The sequence below is a fragment of the Callionymus lyra genome, chromosome 17 (assembly GCF_982586985.1).
Source record: "Callionymus lyra chromosome 17, fCalLyr1.hap1.1, whole genome shotgun sequence".
In the NCBI taxonomy this organism is placed as follows: Eukaryota; Metazoa; Chordata; class Actinopteri; order Syngnathiformes; family Callionymidae; genus Callionymus; species Callionymus lyra.
In genome coordinates this window covers 24,932,910-24,947,932 of record NC_141834.1, presented here as the reverse complement: position 1 = coordinate 24,947,932, position 15,023 = coordinate 24,932,910, and the positions used below count along the sequence as shown (strand labels likewise).

The window sequence follows — 15,023 nt, the reverse complement described above, 5'->3', positions numbered from 1 at the left end:
GTGAACATCATCAGGACCTTCAGGGTCTTCATGAGGAGCAGCAGGTCCTCATGAAGATCCGTGAACATTATCAGGACCTTCAGGATCTTCATGAGGAGCAGCAGGTCCTCATGAAGATCCGTGAACATCATCAGGACCTTCAGGATCTTCATGAGGAGCAGCAGGTCCTCATGAAGGTCTGTGAACATCATCAGGACCTTCAGGATCTTCATGAGGAGCAGCAGGTCCTGTTGAAGATCCGTGAACATCATCAGGACCTTCAGGATCTTCATGAGGAGCAGCAGGTCCTGTTGAAGATCCGTGAACATCATCAGGACCTTCAGGATCTTCATTAGGAGCAGCAGGTCCTCATGAAGGTCTGTGAACATCATCAGGACCTTCAGGATCTTCATGAGGAGCAGCAGGTCCTCATGAAGGTCTGTGAACATCATCAGGACCTTCAGGATCTTCATGAGGAGCAGCAGGTCCTGTTGAAGATACGTGAACATCATCAGGACCTTCAGGATCTTCATTAGGAGCAGCAGGTCCTGAGAAGATCTGTGAACATCATCAGGACCTTCAGGATCTTCATTAGGAGCAGCAGGTCCTGAGAAGATCTGTGAACATCATCAGGACCTTCAGGATCTTCATGAGGGGCAGCAGGTCCTGAGAAGATCTGTGAACATCATCAGGACCTTCAGGATCTTCATGAGGGGCAGCAGGTCCTGAGAAGATCTGTGAACATCATCAGGACCTTCAGGATCTTCTCAGTCCAACCATCGGAAAATTATCATTTTCCTCAAAGTTCAAATGAAACGTGATTTTCTTCAATACATTGTCACGAACATGTTGTTAATAAAGTTATTGAGACTTTTTTAAATAAACTCACTTGAAATAAACTTAAACATATTTTTACTTTAAGTAAAACTAAAGTATATTTTTTATATAAGATATATTAGTTTGTGTAGTTATTAGTGTATATATATATATATAAGATATATTTGTTTGTGTAGTTATTAGTATATACTATATATATATACATATATACAAGATATATTAGTTTGTGTAGTTATTAGTATATACTACAGTATATATATGAGATATATTAGTTTGTGTAGTTATTAGTATATACTATATATATACATATATACAAGATATATTAGTTTGTGTAGTTATTAGTATATACTACAGTATATATATGAGATATATTAGTTTGTGTAGTTATTAGTATATACTATATATATACATATATACAAGATATATTAGTTTGTGTAGTTATTAGTATATACTACAGTATATATATGAGATATATTAGTTTGTGTAGTTATTAGTATATACTATATATATATACATATATACAAGATATATTAGTTTGTGTAGTTATTAGTATATACTACAGTATATATATGAGATATATTAGTTTGTGTAGTTATTAGTATATACTATATATATATATATATATATATATATATATATATATATATATATATATATATATAATATATATTAGTTTGTGTAGTTATTAGTATATATATATATATATAATATATATTTGTTTGTGTAGTTATCAGTATATACTGTATATATATACTGTATATATATATATATATATATATAAGATATATTAGTTTGTGTAGTTATTAGTATATATACATATATATAAGATATAGTAGTGTCTGTAGTTATTAGTATATACTGTATATATAATAATAATATATATACTGTATATATATGAAGAACCTGAAGATCAAACATTATTTAGTTCCATATATTATTAAAAAAAACAAGCTTTTAATGACGTAAAATGACGTTTTTCTCTTTTTATTCTCGATTCATATGAACTTTGCGTTCACTGGAAGAGGCGGGAGCTCTGATTGGCTGCTGTGCATGTCAATCAAATTGTAAACCAATCGGCGCAATAACTATTTGATAGACATGCACAGCAGCCAATCTGAGCTCTCGTCACTATTTTCTTATTTCATAGTTTATTAAATCAAAGTGCGTGATGAGGAGGAGCGTGAGGAGGAGAGTGAGGAGGAGTGTGAGGAGGAGGAGCGTGAGGAGGAGCGTGAGGAGGAGTGTGAGGAGGAGGAGCGTGAGGAGGAGAGTGAGGAGGAGCGTGTAGAGGAGTGTGAGGAGGAGGAGCGTGAGGAGGAGCGTGAGGAGGAGGAGCGTGAGGAGGAGCGTGAGGAGGAGGAGAGTGAGGAGGAGAGTGAGGAGGAGCGTGAGGAGGAGGAGAATGAGGAGGAGAGTGAGGAGGAGAGTGAGGAGGAGAGTGAGGAGGAGAATGAGGAGGAGAATGAGGAGGAGAGTGAGGAGGAGAGTGAGGAGGAACGAGAGGAGTAGAGTGAGGAGGAGGAGAATGAGGAGGAGAGTGAGGAGGAGAGTGAGGAGGAGGAGTGAGGAGGAGAGTGAGGAGGAGAGTGAGGAGGAGAGTGAGGAGGAGAGTGAGGAGTAGAGTGAGGAGGAGCGTTAGGAGGAGGAGCGTGAGGAGGAGAGTGAGGAGGAGTGTGAGGAGGAGGAGCGTGAGGAGGAGAGTGAGGAGGAGCGTGAGGAGGAGGAGCGTGAGGAGGAGGAGCGTGAGGAGGAGAGTAAGGAGGAGCGTGAGGAGGAGCGTGAGGAGGAGGAGAGTGAGGAGTAGAGTGAGGAGGAGCGTGAGGAGGAGAGTGAGGAGGAGCGTGAGGAGGAGCGTGAGGAGGAGCGTGAGGAGGAGTAGAGTGAGGAGGAGCGTGAGGAGGAGCGTGAGGAGGAGCGTGCGGAGGAGCGTGAGGAGGAGTAGAGTGAGGAGGAGCGTGAGGAGGAGAGTGAGGAGGAGCGTGAGGAGGAGGAGCGTGAGGAGGAGAGTAAGGAGGAGCGTGAGGAGGAGCGTGAGGAGGAGGAGAGTGAGGAGTAGAGTGAGGAGGAGCGTGAGGAGGAGAGTGAGGAGGAGCGTGAGGAGGAGCGTGAGGAGGAGCGTGAGGAGGAGCGTGAGGAGGAGTAGAGTGAGGAGGAGCGATAGGAGGAGGAGAGTGAGGAGGAGAGTGAGGAGGAGCGTGAGGAGGAACGAGAGGAGGAGAGTGAGGATAAGCGTTAGGAGGAGGAGAGTGAGGAGGAGCGTGAGGAGGAGCGTGAGGAGGAGCATGAGGAGGAGGAGCGTGAGGAGGAGGAGAGGGAGGAGGAGAGTGAGGAGTAGAGTGAGGAGGAGCGTGAGGAGGAGAGTGAGGAGGAGGAGAGTGTGGAGGAGCGTGAGGAGGAGCGTGAGGAGGAGGAGAGTGAGGAGGAGGAGTGAGGAGGAGAGTGAGGAGGAGAGTGAGGAGGAGAGTGAGGAGTAGAGTGAGGAGGAGCGTTAGGAGGAGTAGAGTGAGGAGGAGAGTGAGGAGGAGAGTGAGGAGGAGAGTGAGGAGGAGCGTGAGGAGGAACGAGAGGAGGAGAGTGAGGGGGAACGAGAGGAGTAGAGTGAGGAGGAGCGTTAGGAGGAGCGTGAGGAGGAGGAGAGTGAGGAGGAGGAGTGAGGAGGAGAGTGAGGAGGACAGTGAGGAGGAGAGTGAGGAGTAGAGTGAGGAGGAGCGTTAGGAGGAGGAGAGTGAGGAGGAGAGTGAGGAGGAACGAGAGGAGGAGCGTGAGGAGGAGCGAGAGGAGGAGAGTGAGGAGGAGCGTGAGGAGGAGAATGAGGAGGAGGAGCGAGAGGAGGAGAGTGAGGAGGAGGAGCGAGAGGAGGAGAGTGAGGAGGACAATGTGGAGGAGCGTGAGGAGGAGGAGAGTGAGGAGGAGAGTGAGGAGGAGAATGAGGAGGAGCGTGAGGAGGAGGAGAGTGAGGAGTAGAGTGAGGAGGAGGAAAGTGAGGAGGAGAGTGAGGAGTAGAGTGAGGAGGAGGAGAGTGAGGAGGAGAGTGAGGAGGAGAGTGAGGAGGAGAGTGAGGAGGAGCGTTAGGAGGAGGAGAGTGAGGAGTAGAGTGAGGAGGAGGAGAGTGAGGAGGAGAGTGAGGAGTAGAGTGAGGAGGTGGAGAGTGAGGAGGAGAGTGAGGAGGAGAGTGAGGAGGAGAGTGAGGAGGAGAGTGAGGAGGAGGAGTGAGGAGGAGAGTGAGGAGGAGAGTGAGGAGGAGCGTGAGGAGGGACGAGAGGAGGAGAGTGAGGGGGAATGAGAGGAGTAGAGTGAGGAGGAGCGTTAGGAGGAGCGTGAGGAGGAGGAGAGTGAGGAGGAGAGTGAGGAAGAGGAGTGAGGAGGAGAGTGAGGAGGACAGTGAGGAGGAGAGTGAGGAGTAGAGTGAGGAGGAGCGTTAGGAGGAGGAGAGTGAGGAGGAGAGTGAGGAGGAACGAGAGGAGGAGCGTGAGGAGGAGCGAGAGGAGGAGAGTGAGGAGGAGCGTGAGGAGGAGAATGAGGAGGAGGAGCGAGAGGAGGAGAGTGAGGAGGAGGAGCGAGAGGAGGAGAGTGAGGAGGACAATGTGGAGGAGTGTGAGGAGGAGGAGAGTGAGGAGGAGAATGAGGAGGAGGAGAGTGAGGAGGAGAGTGAGGAGTAGAGTGAGGAGGAGGAGAGTGAGGAGGAGAGTGAGGAGGAGAGTGAGGAGTAGAGTGAGGAGGAGAGTGAGGAGGAGAATGAGGAGGAGCGTGAGGAGGAGGAGAGTGAGGAGTAGAGTGAGGAGGAGCGTGAGGAGGAGGAGAGTGAGGAGTAGAGTGAGGAGGAGAATGAGGAGGAGCGTGAGGAGGAGGAGAGTGAGGAGGAGCGTGAGGAGGAGCGTGAGGAGGAGCGTGAGGAGGAGGAGAGTGAGGAGGAGAGTGAGGAGGAGAGTGAGGAGGAGCGTGAGGAGGAGGAGAGTGAGGAGTAGAGTGAGGAGGAGCATGAGGAGGAGGAGAGTGAGGAGTAGAGTGAGGAGGAGAATGAGGAGGAGCGTGAGGAGGAGGAGAGTGAGGAGAAGAGTGAGGAGAGTGAGAAGGAGCGTGAGGAGGAGGAGACTGAGGAGGAGCGTTAAGAGGAGGAGAGTGAGGAGGACAGTGAGGAGGAGAGTGAGGAGTAGAGTGAGGAGGAGCGTTAGGAGGAGGAGAGTGAGGAGGAGAGTGAGGAGGAACGAGAGGAGGAGAATGAGGAGGAGGAGCGAGAGGAGGAGAGTGAGGAGGAGGAGCGAGAGGAGGAGAGTGAGGAGGACAATGTGGAGGAGCGTGAGGAGGAGGAGAGTGAGGAGGAGAGTGAGGAGGAGAATGAGGAGGAGCGTGAGGAGGAGGAGAGTGAGGAGTAGAGTGAGGAGGAGGAGAGTGAGGAGGAGAGTGAGGAGTAGAGTGAGGAGGAGGAGAGTGAGGAGGAGAGTGAGGAGGAGGAGTGAGGAGGAGAGTGAGGAGGAGGAGTGAGGAGGAGAGTGAGGAGGACAGTGAGGAGGAGAGTGAGGAGTAGAGTGAGGAGGAGCGTTAGGAGGAGGAGAGTGAGGAGTAGAGTGAGGAGGAGGAGAGTGAGGAGGAGAGTGAGGAGTAGAGTGAGGAGGTGGAGAGTGAGGAGGAGAGTGAGGAGGAACGAGAGGAGGATCGTGAGGAGGAGCGAGAGGAGGAGAGTGAGGAGGAGCGTGAGGAGGAGAATGAGGAGGAGGAGCGAGAGTGAGGAGGAGGAGCGAGAGGAGGAGAGTGAGGAGGACAATGTGGAGGAGCGTGAGGAGGAGGAGAGTGAGGAGGAGAGTGAGGAGGAGAATGAGGAGGAGCGTGAGGAGGAGGAGAGTGAGGAGTAGAGTGAGGAGGAGGAGAGTGAGGAGGAGAGTGAGGAGTAGAGTGAGGAGGAGGAGAGTGAGGAGGAGAGTGAGGAGGAGCGTGAGAAGGAGGAGAGTGAGGAGTAGAGTGAGGAGGAGAATGAGGAGGAGCATGAGGAGGAGGAGAGTGAGGAGGAGAGTGAGGAGAGTGAGAAGGAGCGTGAGGAGGAGGAGAGTGAGGAGGAGCGTTAAGAGGAGTAGAGTGAGGAGGAGAGTGAGGAGGAGGAGTCACACCAGGTACTCACAGGTGAACCAGCAACACGGCGGCGAGGAGCGTGAGGAGGAGCGAGAGGAGGCTGAAGGACGAGGAGAAGAAGACGATGCTCAAAAAGACGCCGGCTCGAGAGAAGGTGTGGAGCCAGTCCAGCCAATCACGGTCCAGCTGCTCCTGGTTCAGCTCCGCCCCCCCCTGTACGTCAGGGTCAGGTGGTCGCACCTGAGGCTGGTGGTCGTGCAGGTGTGAGGAGGAGGGGGGAGCAGGGAGGGGGGCCGGGGGCGGAGCCACAGCTGCTTGACTGACAGCAGAGCAGAGTGAGACCCCGACAGAGGGGGCGGAGCTACACTCACCTGTGCAGGAGGTACTGCTGCAGGTACACCTGCCGCCACCACAGCAGCTGACAGAACTGCGCACCTGGACCTCCTGGCCTGAGGGGGCAGTGACAGCATCAGTGACAAGGAAGAGGATCAGAAACGCCAACTTCATGTGTTACCACTGGGGGGCAGCACTGAGGTTCTGAAGGTCATACTGGTGCTGGGTCCAGGTCTGAGATGAACAGAGCAGGTGCAGGATGTGGATGTGTTCCTGCTGAAGGTCAGAAGGTCAGAAGGTCAGAAGGAGAGAACGATGAAGACAAAGACCAGACACTCTCTGACCTCTCTGAGGAACTCTTGCAGCTTCAGGTGGTCCCGCAGGAGACTCCCAGAGTAGACCAGCAGCTGCTCTCTGGGCTTCTGTGAGGTGAGGTCAGGTGAGGTCAGGTGAGGTCAGGTGAGGTCAGGCGAGGTCAGGTGAGGTCATGTGAGGTCAGGTGAGGTCAGGTGAGGTCAGGTTAGGTCAGGCGAGGTCAGGTGAGGTCAGGTGAGGTCAGGTGAGGTCAGGTGAGGTCAGGCGAGGTCAGGCGAGGTCAGGTGAGGTCAGGTGAGGTCAGGTGAGGTCAGCACGTGAACATGAACTCACAGGTCTGCTGGGGTGTGTGCTGGAGATGTGTCTCTTCAGTGTCTCCACAGTCCAGTGGAGAAAGCACTGGATGTTCTGGTCCTGGTCGCTCCTGTGGGGGGCTTTGATGACGAGGGTCACCAGACTATCTGCTGGACCCTCCATGACTCAAGGTACTGACAGAAGGTCCTGAAGAGAAGGTCCAGCTCAGACACCTGCAGCAGGTGCTAGTCCTCAACATCTGGACTCAGAGTTCCTGCAGAAGATCTTTGACCTGGTGAAGAGAAGATCAGAGGTCGTGTCACCTTCTAACAAACACACAAACACACAAACACACAAACACACAAACAAACACTTTTATGTCAACAAGTCACTGGTTGAATGATGTTTGATGATCTACTGACTCCTTCAAGAAACATGTGTGTTTGATGATCTACTGACTCCTTCAAGAAACATCTGTGTTTGATGATCTACTGACTCCTTTAAGAAACATCTGTGTTTGATGATCTACTGACTCCTTCAAGAAACATCTGTGTTTGATGATCTACTGACTCCTTCAAGAAACATCTGTGTTTGATGATCTACTGACTCCTTCAAGAAACATCTGTGTTTGATGATCTACTGACTCCTTCAAGAAACATCTGTGTTTGATGATCTACTGACTCCTTCAAGAAACATCTGTGTTTGATGATCTACTGACTCCTTCAAGAAACATCTGTGTTTGATGATCTACTGACTCCTTCAAGAAACATCTGTGTTTGATGATCTACTGACTCCTTCAAGAAACATCTGTGTTTGATGATCTACTGACTCCTTTAAGAAACATCTGTGTTTGATGATCTACTGACTCCTTCAAGAAACATCTGTGTTTGATGATCTACTGACTCCTTCAAGAAACATCTGTGTTTGATGATCTACTGACTCCTTTAAGAAACATCTGTGTTTGATGATCTACTGACTCCTTCAAGAACATCTGTGTTTGATGATCTACTGACTCCTTCAAGAACATCTGTGTTTGATGATCTACTGACTCCTTTAAGAAACATCTGTGTTTGATGATCTACTGACTCCTTCAAGAACATCTGTGTTTGATGATCTACTGACTCCTTTAAGAAACATCTGTGTTTGATGATCTACTGACTCCTTCAAGAACATCTGTGTTTGATGATCTACTGACTCCTTCAAGAAACATCTGTGTTTGATGATCTACTGACTCCTTTAAGAAACATCTGTGTTTGATGATCTACTGACTCCTTCAAGAACATCTGTGTTTGATGATCTACTGACTCCTTCAAGAAACATCTGTGTTTGATGATCTACTGACTCCTTCAAGAACCATCTCTGTGTTTGATGATCTACTGACTCCTTCAAGAAACATGTGTGTTTGATGATCTACTGACTCCTTCAAGAAACATCTGTGTTTGATGATCTACTGACTCCTTCAAGAAACATCTGTGTTTGATGATCTACTGACTCCTTCAAGAAACATGTGTGTTTGATGATCTACTGACTCCTTCAAGAAACATGTGTGTTTGATGATCTACTGACTCCTTCAAGAAACATCTGTGTTTGATGATCTACTGACTCCTTTAAGAAACATGTGTGTTTGATGATCTACTGACTCCTTTAAGAAACATCTGTGTTTGATGATCTACTGACTCCTTCAAGAAACATCTGTGTTTGATGATCTACTGACTCCTTCAAGAAACATGTGTGTTTGATGATCTACTGACTCCTTCAAGAAACATGTGTGTTTGATGATCTACTGACTCCTTCAAGAAACATGTGTGTTTGATGATCTACTGACTCCTTCAAGAAACATGTGTGTTTGATGATCTACTGACTCCTTCAAGAAACATGTGTGTTTGATGATCTACTGACTCCTTCAAGAAACATGTGTGTTTGATGATCTACTGACTCCTTCAAGAAACATCTGTGTTTGATGATCTACTGACTCCTTTAAGAAACATCTGTGTTTGATGATCTACTGACTCCTTCAAGAAACATCTGTGTTTGATGATCTACTGACTCCTTCAAGAAACATCTGTGTTTGATGATCTACTGACTCCTTCAAGAAACATCTGTGTTTGATGATCTACTGACTCCTTCAAGAAACATCTGTGTTTGATGATCTACTGACTCCTTCAAGAAACATCTGTGTTTGATGATCTACTGACTCCTTCAAGAAACATCTGTGTTTGATGATCTACTGACTCCTTCAAGAAACATCTGTGTTTGATGATCTACTGACTCCTTCAAGAAACATCTGTGTTTGATGATCTACTGACTCCTTTAAGAAACATCTGTGTTTGATGATCTACTGACTCCTTCAAGAAACATCTGTGTTTGATGATCTACTGACTCCTTCAAGAAACATCTGTGTTTGATGATCTACTGACTCCTTTAAGAAACATCTGTGTTTGATGATCTACTGACTCCTTCAAGAACATCTGTGTTTGATGATCTACTGACTCCTTCAAGAACATCTGTGTTTGATGATCTACTGACTCCTTTAAGAAACATCTGTGTTTGATGATCTACTGACTCCTTCAAGAACATCTGTGTTTGATGATCTACTGACTCCTTTAAGAAACATCTGTGTTTGATGATCTACTGACTCCTTCAAGAACATCTGTGTTTGATGATCTACTGACTCCTTCAAGAAACATCTGTGTTTGATGATCTACTGACTCCTTTAAGAAACATCTGTGTTTGATGATCTACTGACTCCTTCAAGAACATCTGTGTTTGATGATCTACTGACTCCTTCAAGAAACATCTGTGTTTGATGATCTACTGACTCCTTCAAGAACCATCTCTGTGTTTGATGATCTACTGACTCCTTCAAGAAACATGTGTGTTTGATGATCTACTGACTCCTTCAAGAAACATCTGTGTTTGATGATCTACTGACTCCTTCAAGAAACATCTGTGTTTGATGATCTACTGACTCCTTCAAGAAACATGTGTGTTTGATGATCTACTGACTCCTTCAAGAAACATGTGTGTTTGATGATCTACTGACTCCTTCAAGAAACATCTGTGTTTGATGATCTACTGACTCCTTTAAGAAACATGTGTGTTTGATGATCTACTGACTCCTTTAAGAAACATCTGTGTTTGATGATCTACTGACTCCTTCAAGAAACATCTGTGTTTGATGATCTACTGACTCCTTCAAGAAACATGTGTGTTTGATGATCTACTGACTCCTTCAAGAAACATGTGTGTTTGATGATCTACTGACTCCTTCAAGAAACATGTGTGTTTGATGATCTACTGACTCCTTCAAGAAACATGTGTGTTTGATGATCTACTGACTCCTTCAAGAAACATGTGTGTTTGATGATCTACTGACTCCTTCAAGAAACATCTGTGTTTGATGATCTACTGACTCCTTCAAGAAACATGTGTGTTTGATGATCTACTGACTCCTTCAAGAAACATGTGTGTTTGATGATCTACTGACTCCTTCAAGAAACATGTGTTTGATGATCTACTGACTCCTTCAAGAAACATCTGTGTTTGATGATCTACTGACTCCTTCAAGAAACATCTGTGTTTGATGATCTACTGACTCCTTCAAGAAACATCTGTGTTTGATGATCTACTGACTCCTTTAAGAAACATGTGTGTTTGATGATCTACTGACTCCTTCAAGAAACATCTGTGTTTGATGATCTACTGACTCCTTCAAGAAACATGTGTGTTTGATGATATACTGACTCCTTCAAGAAACATCTGTGTTTGATGATCTACTGACTCCTTCAAGAAACATGTGTGTTTGATGATCTACTGACTCCTTCAAGAAACATCTGTGTTTGATGATCTACTGACTCCTTCAAGAAACATGTGTGTTTGATGATCTACTGACTCCTTCAAGAAACATGTGTTTGATGATCTACTGACTCCTTCAAGAAACATCTGTGTTTGATGATCTACTGACTCCTTCAAGAAACATCTGTGTTTGATGATCTACTGACTCCTTCAAGAAACATCTCAACTTTGATTTGATCTTGATTCTCTGAGACTCTTGTGTTTATGTTTTAAAGTTTATATTTTAACTGAGTATTGTTTCGTTAAAGTTCTTTGTGACTCTGGTCTGGAAACATCTTCACTAATAACTATTACTAACTAACGACCCAGAACAGGTGAAGTAAGAGTTACTATAGAAATTGAGATGTTAAGGGACTATGTTTTCTATATCACGGCGCATGGATACATCACGTGTGACGGTGTGTTGTTGGTCTGAAGCTACGGCTGAAGACGTTAATAAAGATCTACACGTTCAGCGCTGGTTTATTTGTGGCTACATATCACTACAATATATATAAACACAAGAGGATGAAGATCGTCTGGACATGATGAGAAGAACAGCACAACAGCTCCCTCTGCTGGACATGATGAGAAGAACATCACAACAGCTCCCTCTGCTGGACATGATGAGAAGAACATCACAACAGCTCCCTCTGCTGGACATGATGAGAAGAACATGACAACAGCTCCTGATTCAGGTTCCTTCTGATGGAGACCAGGCCCACAGCAGCTCGTATGAGAGGCAGCTCTCCATGGAAGGTGTGGCTGGAGCTACCTCGAGGGTCTGTCGTCTTCTCAGCGAGAGCATCGCTGGGAGCTGAGGATCTTCAAGAACCAGATGTTTCTGGACGTTTATGTTCAAAGACCTACAGTTGTGTGAGCAGGGTCAGGGTCAGGTCAGGGTCAGGTCAGGGTCAGGGTCAGGGTCAGGGTCAGGTCGTTCAGACAGTAGCGACTGACCTTCAACTGCCAGTCACATCCAAAGGTAACACGAAGCTGGATTGACTGCAGTACCGAAGAGCAACAGCAGGTGGTGCACGACAACCGTTTGAAAGTGTTCCTCAGAAGAAGATCTCAAGGTTCTCTAGACTCAGCCTTGAATGTAGGTTTGAAGAACCTTTGTTTAAAGTGACGAATCACAGACGTTGATGTTTTTACATTTGTTACTGATGTTATTATGATGTACTTGATATACTTGACAAGTACTTTGTGTTTTTCAAGTTCCTGCCGTTTTATGTTCATGGTAGTGTGTCGAGAAAACCAGGAGATTGTGAAGCTTGTGTTGATATTTACTGTTTTATTTTGAAGGAATTGTAAGGAAGTAGATCAGACTCCTTGTTGTTGTTGTTGTTGTTGTTGTTGTTTAGTTCCACATGCACAAAATAACGTGTGCGCTGCTATAAAGTTCCTGTTGTTTCCACACGAATACACTTGTTACATGATTATATATTACATTATTATATATTATACACTTGTTACATGATTATATATTACATTATTATATATTATACACTCGTTACATGATTATATATTACATTATTATATATTATACACTCGTTACATGATTATATATTACATTATTATATATTATACACTCGTTACATGATTATATATTACATTATTATATATTATACACTCGTTACATGATTATATATTATATTATTATATATTATACACTCGTTACATGATTATATATTACATTATTATATATTATACACTCGTTACATGATTATATATTACATTATTATATATTATACACTCGTTACATGATTATATATTACATTATTATATATTATACACTCGTTACATGATTATATATTACATTATTATATATTATACACTCGTTACATGATTATATATTACATTATTATATATTATACACTCGTTACATGATTATATATTACATTATTATATATTATACACTCGTTACATGATTATATATTACATTATTATATATTATACACTCATTACATTATTATATATTATACACTCGTTACATGATTATATATTATACACTCGTTACATGATTATATATTACATTATTATATATTATACACTCGTTACATGATTATATATTACATTATTATATATTATACACTCGTTACATGATTATATATTACATTATTATATATTATACACTCGTTACATGATTATATATTACATTATTATATATTATACACTCATTACATGATTATATATTACATTATTATATATTATACACTCGTTACATTATTATATATTACATTATTATATATTATACACTCGTTACATGATTATATATTACATTATTATATATTATACACTCGTTACATGATTATATATTACATTATTATATATTATACACTCGTTACATGATTATATATTACATTATTATATATTATACACTCGTTACATTATTATATATTACATTATTATATATTATACACTCGTTACATGATTATATATTATATTATTATATATTACATTATTATATATTATACACTCGTTACATGATTATATATTATATTATTATATATTACATTATATATTATACACTCGTTACATGATTATATATTACATTATTATATATTATACACTCGTTACATGATTATATATTACATTATTATATATTATACACTCGTTACATGATTATATATTACATTATTATATATTATACACTCGTTACATGATTATATATTACATTATTATATATTATACACTCGTTACATGATTATATATTACATTATTATATATTATACACTCGTTACATGATTATATATTACATTATTATATATTATACACTCGTTACATGATTATATATTACATTATTATATATTATACACTCGTTACATGATTATATATTACATTATTATATATTATACACTCATTACATTATTATATATTATACACTCGTTACATGATTATATATTACATTATTATATATTATACACTCATTACATGATTATATATTACATTATTATATATTATACACTCGTTACATTATTATATATTACATTATTATATATTATACACTCGTTACATGATTATATATTACATTATTATATATTATACACTCGTTACATGATTATATATTACATTATTATATATTATACACTCGTTACATGATTATATATTACATTATTATATATTATACACTCGTTACATTATTATATATTACATTATTATATATTATACACTCGTTACATGATTATATATTATATTATTATATATTACATTATTATATATTATACACTCGTTACATGATTATATATTATATTATTATATATTACATTATATATTATACACTCGTTACATGATTATATATTACATTATTATATATTATACACTCGTTACATGATTATATATTACATTATTATATATTATACACTCGTTACATGATTATATATTACATTATTATATATTATACACTCGTTACATGATTATATATTATATTATTATATATTACATTATATATTATACACTCGTTACATGATTATATATTACATTATTATATATTATACACTCGTTACATGATTATATATTACATTATTATATATTATACACTCGTTACATGATTATATATTACATTATTATATATTATACACTCGTTACATTATTATATATTACATTATTATATATTATATTATTATATATTATACACTCGTTACATGATTATATATTACATTATTATATATTATACACTCGTTACATGATTATATATTATATTATTATATATTATACACTCGTTACATTATTATATATTACATTATTATATATTATACACTCGTTACATGATTATATATTATATTATTATATATTATACACTCGTTACATGATTATATATTACATTATTATATATTATACACTCGTTACATGATTATATATTACATTATTATATATTATACACTCGTTACATTATTATATATTACATTATTATATATTATACACTCGTTACATTATTATATATTACATTATTATATATTATACACTCGTTACATTATTATATATTACATTATTATATATTATACACTCGTTACATGATTATATATTACATTATTATATATTATACACTCGTTACATGATTATATATTACATTATTATATATTATACACTCGTTACATGATTATATATTACATTATTATATATTATATTATTATATATTATACACTCATTACATGATTATATATTACATTATTATATATGTACACACAGTAGCTTGTACCGTAATACCTGGAGTTGACGCTCGCTCGATGACGTCACGCGCTGCGACGACGAAGAGGATGTGTTTCGAACCTTCATGTGTTGCTCAGAGGCCGCTGGAGCTCGAACCCACAACCCTCGTCAGGATGCTAACTGGCTAGCTTGTCAGCTAGCATTTCTCGACCCTG

General features: G+C 40.9%; 1 protein-coding gene across 5 annotated transcripts in view; it reads right to left on the bottom strand.

The window, feature by feature from the left end:
* Nucleotides 1-15,010, bottom strand: part of herpud2 (HERPUD family member 2) — a 15,780-nt gene extending 770 nt beyond the window's left edge. Inside the window, exons 1-7 of one of the 5 annotated variants that reach the window (XM_087812612.1) lie at nucleotides 14,866-15,010; nucleotides 6,862-7,114; nucleotides 6,558-6,635; nucleotides 6,395-6,489; nucleotides 6,252-6,329; nucleotides 5,930-6,199; nucleotides 616-714 (exon numbers count right to left, since the gene is read on the bottom strand). In XM_087812612.1, the coding sequence (XP_087668738.1) occupies nucleotides 627-714; nucleotides 5,930-6,199; nucleotides 6,252-6,329; nucleotides 6,395-6,489; nucleotides 6,558-6,635; nucleotides 6,862-7,005 (753 nt within the window). In that variant the 5' untranslated portion in view covers nucleotides 7,006-7,114; nucleotides 14,866-15,010 and the 3' untranslated portion in view covers nucleotides 616-626. The remainder of the gene's footprint in view (nucleotides 1-615; nucleotides 715-5,929; nucleotides 6,200-6,251; nucleotides 6,330-6,394; nucleotides 6,490-6,557; nucleotides 6,636-6,861; nucleotides 7,115-14,865) is intronic. The other 4 variants (XM_087812610.1, XM_087812613.1, XM_087812611.1 and 1 more) reach the window with 4 other exon arrangements.
* Nucleotides 15,011-15,023: the final 13 nt, after the last annotated feature.